The sequence below is a fragment of the Chiloscyllium punctatum genome, chromosome 14 (genome assembly GCF_047496795.1).
Source record: "Chiloscyllium punctatum isolate Juve2018m chromosome 14, sChiPun1.3, whole genome shotgun sequence".
Classification (NCBI taxonomy): Eukaryota; Metazoa; Chordata; class Chondrichthyes; order Orectolobiformes; family Hemiscylliidae; genus Chiloscyllium; species Chiloscyllium punctatum.
In genome coordinates this window covers 43,804,429-43,817,818 of record NC_092752.1, presented here as the reverse complement: position 1 = coordinate 43,817,818, position 13,390 = coordinate 43,804,429, and the positions used below count along the sequence as shown (strand labels likewise).

Here is a 13,390-nt window from a genome sequence, read left to right as displayed (position 1 = left end):
AATAAAGATACACGTGTGCAAGCCAATGACAACTTCTGTGGGAAGTCATAAAGAATGCAACAATGTTTTCATGATTTTGTTTACCAACAAAAGCGCAAATTCTGTGTTAACTAAGTTGAATCCAGAAACACTTAGCCCCATTTTCAAAAGACAGCGATTTACTCGTATACTGTTCATATATATCAAAATATTGTGGCAATATTAACTTGTCTGCAGTGGTTGAGGTTTTTTCAGATCAATAATTGTTGTTAAGGAGATAACATTAATAGAGTAAAAACGACCGAAAGGAAATACTGAAAGAACATCAAACAACACACCATTTGCCATCGCTTCTTAACTTTTAAAAATCAAATCAAAAATTGTGACTCAAGAATCGGGACTCCAAATTAACAGGCTTTGCCGCTTTCCTCTGATGTCTGTCCAAGAAACGGGACTACTGCGCATGTAGCAGGTGCATATATGTTGCTCCTCCATCTTGAGAAACAGTTTCATCCACAAAATACACTTTAAACAAAATAATACGGGCTGATGTGTTAATGGTGCAGCGGATTGAGAATGCAGTGGGGAGGATTGAGGTCAGGGCAGTGAGGCAGCAGCTTGCTCGGTCCGTCAGTGCTGTTAAAGTCCAGCACTGACTCGCTGATGGAAAACAAGCACATGCTGGGGGAGTCGAAAAGCTGTCAGCTTTTTACATTTAAAAAAAATTGCACCGACATTCACGGTGAGTAGGAACTGTTGATTTTTTTTCTCTCTTCAAAAGAAATGCACTTTGCAAATCTCGCTGCGCCTAATGATGTGTATGTGAGCAGGGTAAGAGGAGCTGTCGAGGCGCCATCGCCCTGTATTGTTTCATGTTGTGCTGGTTGCGGCGTCAGTTTGTGTAGGTTTGTTTACAAGGCTCGCTTGAAATCTGTGAGAACAATGCAGCGACCGGCTGCCGTGGTACGAATGTAATATGTTTCTTTTTACATAGCGATGAAATGCTCTTTATGTGTATGTGCTCCAGGACAAATAAAAATACACATTAAGCATACTCTGACTATTCAACGTTTTTGGTTTGGAAATTCCAGCAGTATGTTATCATAAATGTCTCGAAAAATGCTTGCCAAATTCTTAGTATCATTGAGACCTGACAATTTAAACGAAATAGTGTTTTTAAAAAATCAAATGCAGTGTTAGATATCAGAGCCGAGAGCGGTGGACGTGTGACAGCAATTAAATGTTGCTGTCCGGTGATCGGTATAGGCTCTACTGTTGGGACATCAATCATGTAGACACACTCCTGACATCCACACCTACACAATGTGGTTCAGTCTCTCTAGCCCTTCTCTGTTTTGTCATTTTCAAAATGGAGTTCCTTGGAAGGATTAATATTAGCTGACCATTTTTTTCTTGTTCCAGATTAAGACTGTGCTGGACCAATCAATTTAAGAATGGAGCTGACCAAAACATCCCTTCTCCTCATCTCTTTATGCTTCTGGATTGAACTAGGTTTGTCCAGTGATAAGTCTTCAAAGAAAGGAAAGTCAAAGAAGAAGCAACATCTGTGCCCATCGTAAGTTCTCTTTGTTTTCATCTCACTGAATTACAATTAGTATGTGTGCTTTTTAAAAGTTGGTACTTCCCAAGAAATAATAATCAGTGGTTTCAGGCTTCCTAAACTCTTTCCAGATATCATACAGCTTTACCACACAATATGGCTACAGCACAATTACAATAAATTCTGACCATTTTAAAGGGCTTCTCTCTTCAATACTTAATAAAGGCTTCATGTTTCATTGTCATGTTCTGTCATAATGATATCTTGGAAAAAGATTGCCAGTTTAATTAATATCAGTTGGTGCATACCTCTTTACAGATAGAAGAAAAGCTTTCCCAAAATTTCCTCAGCCTCCTTGTGTGTGACTGACTGTGTGGAGTTTGCACGTTCTCCCCCTGTCTGCGTGGGTTTCCTCCGGGTGCTCCAGTTTCGTCCCACACTCCAAAGATGTGCAGGTCAGGTGAATTGGCCATGCTAAATTGCCCGTAGTGTTAGGTAAGGGGTAGATGTAGATGTAGATGTAGGGGTATGGGTGGGTTACGCTTCGGCGGGGCGGTGTGGACTTGTTGGGCCGAAGGGCCTGTTTCCACACTGTAAATAATCTAATCTATTAAATATACATGTGAATGTGATTGGGAAAAAAAGGCCTGCAATTATCCCTATGACAAATATAATATTCCTTCTATATACTGCAGAAGTGATAAATCGATAGATCTGGGTGTAAGTAACCTAAGATGCTATGCCATTTTTAGGAATAATTCTACAACACAAATTGCAACAGTTTAAGAAGATAGCTCACCATCACCTTCTCAAGTGAAACTCAGTATGGGCAAAAGCCTAACCAGTAATGCCTACCTCCTGTGAATGAATTAAAAAAAGGAGACAGACATTGTGAATTTCTATGATGTCAGAAGTCAGTTGCAAATGTCAGAAAAAATGCAAAGAACCATGATGTAGTTTCTAACCACGTAGGGGTCCTGCATGTTATTTCCTTTTAACTGCAGCTGAGGCTAATGACATAAATCTTCCATCAAGTACAATGGTTGCATACCAACTTTCTCATTTGGAGATTTCACTTGAGCAATCTGGTCTGAATGAGGGAAATTGGAGTGTAAGGAAAATATGATAACAATCCTTTTCAGTGAAGAGAGGTCCCTGTGCCAAAACTGAATGTTACATTTTACATGGCTAGAATCCCTACAGTGTGTGGAAACAAGCCATTTGCCTCAACATATCTACACCAATCCTCTGAAGAGTATCCAACCCAGACCCATTCACCTACCCAATTACGCTCCATTTCCCCTGACTAATGCACCTAGCCTACACATCCCTGAACACTATGGGCAATTAGCATGGCCAGTTCACCTTACCTGCATATCTTTGGACTATGGAAGGAAACCAGAGCACCCTAAGAATAGCCACGCAGACATCTTACATGGCTATTGAACAGTCTGAAATGCATGTCCCTATCCTGCCCGATCTGTCTTCCACCATGATAGTCATAACAAGTAGTCCAAGTTGCTATGATTCTACTCACTAATCAAACTCCTATCTATAGGAACCATCTTAACCGGAAAATGTTGAAGCAAAATCAGCCATTTAGTGAGCTGATCTGATAATCCTTCTCTTCACTTTTTCTGCCTAATTCTCATAATCCTAAAAACACTGATTACAAATCTGTCTGTCTCAAACTTGATGATCCAGACTTGACAGCTCTCTGCAGTAAATAATTCCCACCGATTTACCACCTGCTGAGAGAAAAACTCTCCAACTCTCTGTCTTATCTGGGCAATTTATAACTGAGATTATACTCTCTAGTCCTAGACTGCTTCACAAGGAGTAACAACACTTCCACATCTCCCCTTTCAAGTTCCCTAAGAATCTGCTGTTTCCAAAAGATTTCCTCTCATTCTTCAAAACCTCAGTGAGTACAAGCCCGATTTACTCAACCTCTTCTGGTAAGAACATTCCTCCATGTGTGGGCTCAATCTAGTGAACCTTGTATGTGCTGCCTCCAACGCCAATATATCTTTCTTTAGATCAGGAGACCAAAACTGTTCACAATATTCCAGCTGTGCTCTAACTAGGGCTTTGTATATTTTTAGCAAAATTTCCTATTTTCATACTACATTCCTTTTGAAGTAAAGGCCGATGTTCCATATACCTTCTCGATTATTTGCTCAACTTGTACGCTAGCTTTTTGTGAATCATGTGCTAAGATTGTTGCACTCCGACTTGTACATTTCAAGAAAAGGTTGCAAAGTTACAAATTTTCCATTTCTGGTTACATGGGGCCTGCCCATAACTCCTATTGGAAAATACAATATTTGGTGGCTTGTTATCTGTGTGTGAAAATCCTGTAGGCCCCACTGATGCCAAATTTTCAAAATCCTCTTTCGCATTCCAGGCAGATGAAGTTCAGCACTAGGACTAAAAATTCATTTCAAAAAACTAGTCCAATAAGTTTTCAGACGCAGCTTACAAACTTATCTTGTTCTTTTGTCATGCTGGTTACAGTTACTTTGTTAAACTTGATTATTAAACTTAATAGAAATATGTGGATAGAATTTTATGAGCAAAATTAGTTTCTTTCCACTAATGCAGTATATATCCACCATGTGTATTTTATGATCTCCGACCATGTACTGTGTACTCAGTGAATACACAGTCATGTGGTGCTTGCCTGCAGAGTAATATTTGTAGTATCTGCACATCTAGAAAGACTCAGGTTATTTTCTTTTGAGCAGTGGAGGCTGAGGGGAGACTTGATAGAAATGTATTAAATTTGAGATGCATAGATAGGGTTGACAATCAGAATCTTCTACAGTTGAAATGTCTAATACTGTGGGACATGCATTTAAGGTGAGAGGAGAAGAGTTCAAAGGAAATGTAAGGGGCAAGGTTTTTGCACAGTCGTTGGAGTCTGGAAAGCACTGCCGGGGTGATGATGGAGGCAGATAAGATAAGGGCATTTAAGAGACATTTAGATAAGCACATGAATGTGCAAGGAATGGAGGAATATGGACGAAGGTCAGGCAGAAGGGATTGGTTGCATTTGGCATCATGTTCGGCACAACATCGTGGGCCAAAGGGCCTGTTTCTGCGCTGTACTGTTCTATGTTCTATCTGACTGTGAAACTTCAAGTTGGGTAAATGCGATATGAGGAAGTTTACTAGTATGGCATTGCTGGTGAAATATTACAGCAAGGAGCTGTTATGATTTCATGACAGCAGTAAATACCAAATAAACTCTTCAAAGATCTCCTGAAAATCACAAATGACGTTATGGTAAATGTAGTATTTTGAAAATGTTATCACTGATACCATGTATGGCATCCAATTTTATGCAGTAAATTTCCCCAAACAGCAATGTGAAAAGGACTGAATAGTTTGAATGGTGATGTTGTTTGAGATGTGAATATTGGGCAAACAACAATGGATCAATCCATGTTTTCACTTTAGATAGTGTCATGGAATTTTTTACATGAAATAAATAGAAGGACTTCAGTTTTACATTTGCTATCAAAAGTGGCAGTGCAGCATTCCTTCAGAACCGGAAATGGCTATTGAATGTAGAACCATAGAACAATATAGCACAGGAATAGGCCCTTCAGTACATCATGTCTATGCTAACCAAGATGCCATCTAAACTAATCTCATTTGTCTACATGTGCTGTATCCCTCTATTCTTTGCCTGTTCATGTATCAGTCTAAATGTCTCTTAAAAATTGCCATGGTATCTGATTCTGTCACCTCGTCTGGCTGTGCAATCCACATACCTACAACCCTTATTGCCTTGCATATCTCCTTTAACCTAAGCCCCCTCCCCCACCTTAAACCAGTGCACCCTCATACTTGATATTTCCATCTGGGAAAAAGATTCTGATTATCCACTGTATCCGTGACTCACATAATTTTATTTTATCTATCAGGTTGTCCCTTAGTCTGTGACCCCCTACTGAAAATAATCCAACCTCTCCTGATAGCTAGTACATTCCAAGCAAGGGCAACATCCTGATGCCTCTTTAGCACCCTCCCCAAAACTTTCAAATCTCACCTATAGTGTGGTGACCAGAACTACACACAATACTCCAAATGTGGACCAACAGAAGTTTTATACAGCTACCATATTACTTGCCAACTTTTATAGTCAGTGCCCAGGCTGACGAAAAGAAACATGCGTATGCCTTCTTTATCACCTTCTCCACTTATGTTGCCATTTATAGGGAGTTGTAGACTTGCACTCCAAGATATCTCTGTATGTCACTGCTCCGAAGGGTCCTGTCTTTCACTGTATATTTTCATTTTGAAATTGACCTTAGAAAATGTATCATGTAATACTTGCCCCAATTAAACTACATCTGCCATTTCTCTGCCCAAATTTCCAATTGTCTTTGACAACCTGCTTTACTCTCCACAACTCCACCAATTTTATTGTCATCTGTGAACTTACTAATCAGACCACCTACATTTTTATCCAAGTCAATTATAGATATTGCAATCAACAGAGATCCCAGCACTGATCCATGCAGATCTACTGGTCACAGACCTTCAGTCAGAAAAACAGCCTTCAACTATCCTCTGTCTTTCATGATGAAATCAATTTAATATCCAACTTGCCAACTCACCATGGATCCAATGTGACTTAATCTTCTGGATCAGCCCATCACGAAAGACGCTGTCAAATGCTTTAGTAAAACGTAAGTCGATGCCCCTTTCCTCATCAATCATTTTTATCACTCCTCAAAAATCTCAATCAAATTTGAGACAAAACCTCCCCCAAACAAAACCATGCTAACTATCCCAAATAAGTTAATTATTTTACAAATGCAAGTAAATGCAGTTTCTGAGAATCGCCTCCAATAATTTCCCTATGACTGATGTAATACTTAGTACTTTATAATTTCCTGGATTATCCCTGTTGCCCTTCAGTGAGCTATTCTCAAGTCTTCTTGGAACTCAGCTTTGGCTAAAAAGGATGCAAAGATCTCTGTCAAGGTCCCAGAAATCTCCTTCTTTGCCATCTTTAAATCCATTCACTTCCTGGGAGTTTTTTACATGCATGTTTTTCAAGACATCATTAAGGCTGAGACACCCTTAACTTAGTTTTAGTCAAGTCTCTCATGACAGACTCTAACCCAGAGCTCCATTTATTTTGAGACTGACCCAACTTTACAACAACCTACATAACCCATTGATGTTGGTAGCGACGTCTTGAGAAATGAGGAAAAACATTGACCTGCTGGTCCCTGTTAGTGGTGAAGTGACAACTGACTGAGTTTGAAGATGTGTTAAATCATTCACTTGCTACATATTCTAAATACTTATTAGATTAATCATTATCCAAGCTGAAATTTCTTTGTTTAGATAAGTGAATTGGAAAATAACCACTAGGCAATTTCTTTGATGTCAGACCTTGATTTTACTTTCTGATCATGTTCTCCCTCATTTTTCCCTGAAGTCTCTCTGATGGTAGTTCCCACTGTTACAACTGCTTTGTTTTGATGCATTTCCGCTGATGTTACCCACTCTGTTTTAAGCTGCTGTATCCCAAGTTACTTTGCTGTTGTGTCTACTTGTGGTTTAGTAGTGGACTGTACGCGAGATACTGAATAAAAGTCTTTGGAGGTCCTTGGCGCTTCCATCTGTGTATACATAGCCTTGACAATACCATTTACATATCATTTAATACCTGCTTTCCCTCAGTTTGGACACTGAAAATAGGACATCTGTAAAAATGTAACTGTCCTCCTGCAAGGGAACTCTATCATACATATCTCGCTTGGCTGTGTCACCCATTACTATGTTTCATGGTAATATCATTCAGCTGCAGTTCTTTCAGAGGTTAAGGTTGAACAATGTGATGTACCAAGATTCATCAGCTGTTGCAGCTCCACATTGACCTTCATTTGTCACCCTTGTCCATGTCCTTTCAGAGGTCTACACTGCCCTTCTCCTTTCTGATGGTAATAGTGTCCTGTATGGATCCAGTCATGAAGCCATAACCTTTCTGTCATGATAAACTTGATTGTTGCTGTCCTCTTTAGTGGCACCTCCATTGGAGACAACAGTACCTTTGTTTGCCTGCTCAACTCCTTCTCCGATGCCTCCAATGATGCAACTCGTTTACCAGCTCTGACCCTCAATGAATGGTTATTTTGGGGGGTTCAATAATGTTATTGCTCAGAATGAATTTAATCACTTCTGTAATTTGAGATTTACTTTCCATTTCACTGGTGTCTAAACTAAGAAATTCAGCTGGGATAATGATTAAACTAATACATATTATAATATGTAGCAAGTGAATGACTTAACAGTACTATCATCTTTTTTTTTAGTTTTGAAGAAAGATTCAGTTATAGTTTAGATTAGATTACTTACAGTGTGGAAACAGGCACTTCGGCCCAACAAGTCCACACCGACCTGCCGAAGCGCAACCCACCCATACCCCTACATTTACCCCTTGCCTAACACTACGGGCAATTTAGCATGGCCAATTCACCTGACCTGCACATCTTTGGACTGTGGGAGGAAACCGGAGCACCCGGAGGAAACCCACGCAGACACTGGGAGAATGTGCAAACTCCACGCAGTCAATCGCCCGGGTCTCTGGCGCTGTGAGGCAGCAGTGCTAACCACTGTGCCACCGTGCTGTGTTAAAGGGTTAACATTAAAGTGGTGGGCGGTACAGTGGTTAGCAATGCTGCCTCACAGCGCCAGAAACTCTGGTTTAATTCCCGCCTCAGGCGACTCTCTGTGTGGTGTTTGCACATTCTCCCCGTGTCTGCGTGGGTTTCTTCTGGGTGCTCCGGTTTCCTCCCACAATCCAAAAATGTGCAGGTTAGATGAATTGGCCATGCTAAATTGCCCGTAGTGTTAGGTGAAGGGGTAAATGTAGGAGAATGAGTCTGGGTGGGTTACGCTTCGGCGGGTCACTGTGGACTTGTTGGGCTGAAGGGTCTGTTTCCACACTGTAAGTAATCTAATCTAAAGGGCTACAAAACCATGTTTACAATCCTTAAGTATCCAGTCACCTGGATGGGATTTTAAGCCAAGTGTTTGGCTAATTCTATTCCTAATATTTAAAATAGTACAGAAACTGATGATAAGGTTCATAATCCTAATCCTATCACAGGTAATTTCTCTGTGTTGAATCAACAAAGATGTTGTTTTATAGGTAATGTATCTGCTACATTAACATGACAAACAGCCAAAATAATTTTTCCCACTTGTTCACACACATTGATTCGAGTCGGCAGTAGCCTTTGTAAGTCATTTTGATAGTTTTCTGATAAATAAAATATCATGCTATCTAAACTTTCAAGCACCGTGATATTATCTCGTCTGATTTAGGAGAAACTTTTGAATTTTCAATTTATGTTTGATTCTCAAACTTTATTGCACTTCAACTTTCTTTCTTTTACTGCAATAAACATGCTTTTCTCATAACTCTCCTTGCTGCCATAGTATCTCTTTAATATGTTAAAATGACATATTTGCTGATATTTTCTCAGTCTAGCATATTGACTGCACAATTAAATTTCTTTTGATTTGATAAGGTTTAATGGACATTTGTTTTAATGGTTTTCCAGAGACAGTCAACAATACTAACACCTTGTCACTAGCAACAATAATTTTCCTCTTTAGCCTTTTTTATTTACTCTAGTTTTCATTGTTTGTTGAACACTCTTCAAATGCAGTTTGGTCTGCTCACATGCTTGGGTTAGTTTCTTTCTGAAACTTGAAACATGGGAAGTGTAGTTTCTCTCAGCTTTTGGTTTATCAAGGTTTCTCTAAATAATTGGAGACGTTCAGTCATCACATGTTCGTACTTGAATTCAAAAGGATTGATTGCTGGGTTTCCTTTCGGAGCATTCTAATCCCAAACACTGACAAGGAAACGGATTTATCCAATCATCAGGACACCTTGTCAATAAGCTGCAATCATGGTCTTCAAAGTTTGTGCCATTTTTGCAATACATCTTGAGATTATGGATGATAAGCAGAAGATGAAAACTGTTTTATTTCCAAACTCGCAAGCATTTCCTTAAATATTTGGAACATACAATCATTTCAAGGGTCGAATTTTATTTCATTGCATAATCCACATTTTCAAACAGAGAACAATACAGCACAGAACAGGCCCTTCAGCCCTCGATGTTGCGCTGACCTGTGAACTAATCTAGGCTTGCCCGCCCTACACTATCCCATCATCATCCATGTGCTTATCCAAGGATTGTTTAAATCTCCCTGATGTGACTGAGTTGACTACATTGGCAGGTAGGGCATTCCATGCCCTTTCCACTCTGAGTAAAGAACCTGCCTCTGACATCTGTCTTAAATCTAACACCCCTTAGTTTGTAGTTATGCCCCCTCGCACAAGCTGACATCATCATCCTAGGAAAAAGACTTTCACTGTCTACCCTATCTAATCCTCTGATCATCTTGTATGTTTCTATCAATTCCCCTCTTAGCCGCCTTCTTTACAATGAGAGAAGACCCAAGTCTCTCACCGTTTCCTCATAAGACCTTCCCTCCAGACCAGGTAACATCCTGGTAAGTCTCCTCAGCACCTTTTTCCAATGCTTCCACATCCTTCCTGTAATGGGGCGACCCGAACTGTACACAATATTCCAAGTGCGGCTGCACCAGCGTTTTGTATAGTTGCAGCATGACATTACAGCTCTGGAACTCAATCCCTCTACCAATAAAACATAACACACCTTTATGCTGCCTTAACAGCACTATCAACCTGGGTGACAACTTTCAGGGATCTATGTAAGATCCCTCTGTACACCACACTACCAAGAATGTTTACATTGACTCAGTATTCTGCCTTCCTGTTATTCTTCCCAAATTGAATCATCTCACATTTTAGCTGCATTGAACTCCATTTGCTACCTCTCAGCCCAATTCTGCAGTTTATCCAAGTCCCCCTACAACCTGCAACATTCTTCCACACTGTCCATAACTCCACCAACTTTAGTGTCATCTGCAAACTTACTAACCCATCCACCTATGCCTGCGTCTAAGTCACTTAATAAACGACGAGCAGCAGTGGTCCAGAAACAGACCCTTGTGGCACACCTCCTTGTGGCACACCACTAGTAATTGGACTCCAGGCTGAATATTTTCCATCAACCACCACTTGTTGCCTTCTTTCAGAAAGCCAGTTTCTAATCCAGACTGCTAAATCACCCTCAATCCTGTGCCTCTGCATTTTCTCCAACAGCCTACCACGTGGAACCTTATCAAAGGCCTTACTGAAGTCCATATATGCCACAACAACTGCTCTACCCTCATCCACATGCTTGGTCACCTTGTCAAAAAACTCCATGACGTTTGTGAGACACAACCTGCCCTTGACGAAACCATGTTGACTATCTGAAATCAAATTGTTGCTGGCGAGATGATTATAAATCCTATCTTTTAAAATCCTTTCCAAAACTTTTCCTACAACAGACGTAAGGCTCACTGGTCTATAATTACCTGGGTCATCTCTACTGCCCTTCTTGAACAAGACCACAGAGGCACATTTGTTAAAGAAAAATGGGAATAATGTTTCCACTTCTATATTTGCAGTATTTTTTTCTAAAGGTATTGCTTCAGGATATCTTGAGGAAACATCTAAAATTGTTCATCAATCATGCCTTCCTTTTCCTGGTTTTAGGTTGGGGTGCTACACAATCTATTGAGGTCCTGCTAAATGGTTCTTCAAAAATTGGTATTGGGATTAAAGGCACTGGCTTAATTGATGGATGGGGTTTGCCCACCACCTGACATATGATGTTGCAAATAGCTCTCCATGGGTAGAGCTCAAGCAGTCAAGCCCTCGAACATGATTGAGGTCAACACCACTCGAGGTTCGTGAGCTTGCATCAGCTTCGGGAAATCTACTCGACATCTATACAGCTGCTGCTCCAGGTTCTGTGCCCTATAAAGTGACTGCTCAATGTCTACTATCCTTCCCACCTCTGGGCCGGGGCGGGGGGGGTTGTTGTACACAGATGTCTTTGACCCAGCTACCAACTCCTGCGCTCTGATGTGATTCCTTCATTCTGCTCCACTGGCAGTACACGCCTCTCTGAGATACCATTATTTGTATGGTAGTATGTTCTTCAACATCCCAGATACTTGAGGGATGAGCTGCCCTAGTGTTTGGTGTGGTTGGAGAGTGGACTGATAAAGAGTGCTTCTGAGTGAATAATGATAGGATTTGCATGGGACACAATGGGCTATAATTAGAGCGACCTTTGGACATTGGGGGTATGCACTGCCCAGATCAGTACCTTTAACTATATTAGTGGAAACTATATTAGCTGGTGTGTTGGTTTTCATTCTCTGCCATGAACCAACTGTTCTCTGTATGATCACCATTACTCCATTACTCTGCTTTATACCATGCCTGAATGTGCCCCTAACACCTGGCATTGGCTCTGGGCCATTTACCACCTCCAAAGCTGAGCTCAGGGAATGGATTTTCAAAGTTCAACTGAGAAAACAACTCTCATTACATTGTGAGTCCTATTCTGCAAGTGCAGACTTTTCACTGCAATACATTGTGAGCTGGACACAATGTTGAGATTAACATGAAGCTTCCAATTTCTCATCCTCATCCTAGTGCTCCTGAGATTAAGCTCACTACCAATCATCTCTCTCTAATGAGACAGCAGCCTGGGTCTGTGGTAACTACACCTTTTATATAATGTTGCCTTTTCCTGTAATAGAGCAAAAGCAAGCAGAATGGAGCCAATGGGATTTCAAGTAGAAGGCTGATAACACTTTGGATGAAGTAGTCAGGGTAGTTCAATAGAAACATCTAGTTTGCAAAAAGGATCAACATTCTCTTTCTCTGATCTGTGAGGAACTACCAAAAGACCTTCTGTGTTAGCCAGCTGGCTTTCAGTCCCTTCTTTTCTGCATATAACCAACTGAAGAAGGAATACTGTACCTTCAGAAACATCAAAGAGTTGAGTTCTCAATCTGAAAGTGAAAAACTGAACATTGGTTGCAAGCAACTTATGTCAGCATCAAAGAATTGAAAGGAAATGGAAGAAGGCAACCAAATGAATCCTGTTCCAGACTCAAAATGTTTACTGACCACAGATGCTGTCAGATCTGCTGAGTCTCTCCAGCTTCTCTTTTTCTTTCAGATTTCCAGCAAATTTGGTTTTCAGTTGAATTCTATCATCAAGACTGAATTCACATTGAGCTGTTTCTCTGATTCTTTTCTTCTTTTCACTCCTAACACGAATATCTTGTCTATTTTGGTGTCCCTGTATCTATATGAGAGGGGACCCTTAAAGGGTAGAGTTTAAGTTATAGAATTAGAAATTAGACATTTGTGTTTCTTCTGCCAATGTTTGTGACTAATGATCACAAAGAGCTGTTTTCTTGTTAAGAATAGATACTTGTGAGTGTTTTCTATAAATCTATGTTCACAGTCAGGTACAACAGGGACTTCGGATAGTTTAACAAAACTTTTTCATGTTTTTGATTACTCTGGGAATAATGGAGCTTGATTTCTCGTGGGTCATGACACTAGGGTGCAACAGATCATGGAAATGTTTGCAGTACTGTCTCCATGTTCAATATTACATTCCTGCTACACTCAGCATGGCTGCTATCACCTGCGCAGTTGCTTGGTAACACTTGGAGTGTTTCTCCTTCCTCCCTCAATATTTCATTCTGGTGTTGCAACTCCTGCACCAGCAGCTTAAGATCTGGATGCGGAACCAGGACGCTATTCCTCCCTAACCACCTAGTGTGGTTCTCATCCATAACATTCTGAGATGACAATTAAGAAATTCTACTCTTTTTTCAAATTATGAAGATTGCCATTTTGGCCAG

General features: G+C 40.4%; 1 protein-coding gene across 4 annotated transcripts in view; it reads left to right on the top strand.

Moving 5' to 3' along the window:
- The first annotated feature begins 412 nt into the window (after positions 1–412).
- glrbb (glycine receptor, beta b) overlaps positions 413–13,390 on the top strand; it is a 223,778-nt gene continuing 210,800 nt past the window's right edge. Inside the window, exons 1-2 of one of the 4 annotated variants that reach the window (XM_072584272.1) lie at positions 413–721; positions 1,402–1,555. In XM_072584272.1, coding sequence (XP_072440373.1) covers positions 1,434–1,555 — 122 coding nt within the window. In that variant the 5' untranslated portion in view covers positions 413–721; positions 1,402–1,433. Of the gene's footprint in view, positions 722–849; positions 943–1,401; positions 1,556–13,390 lie in introns of those variants that run through there. The other 3 variants (XM_072584273.1, XM_072584269.1, XM_072584271.1) reach the window with 3 other exon arrangements.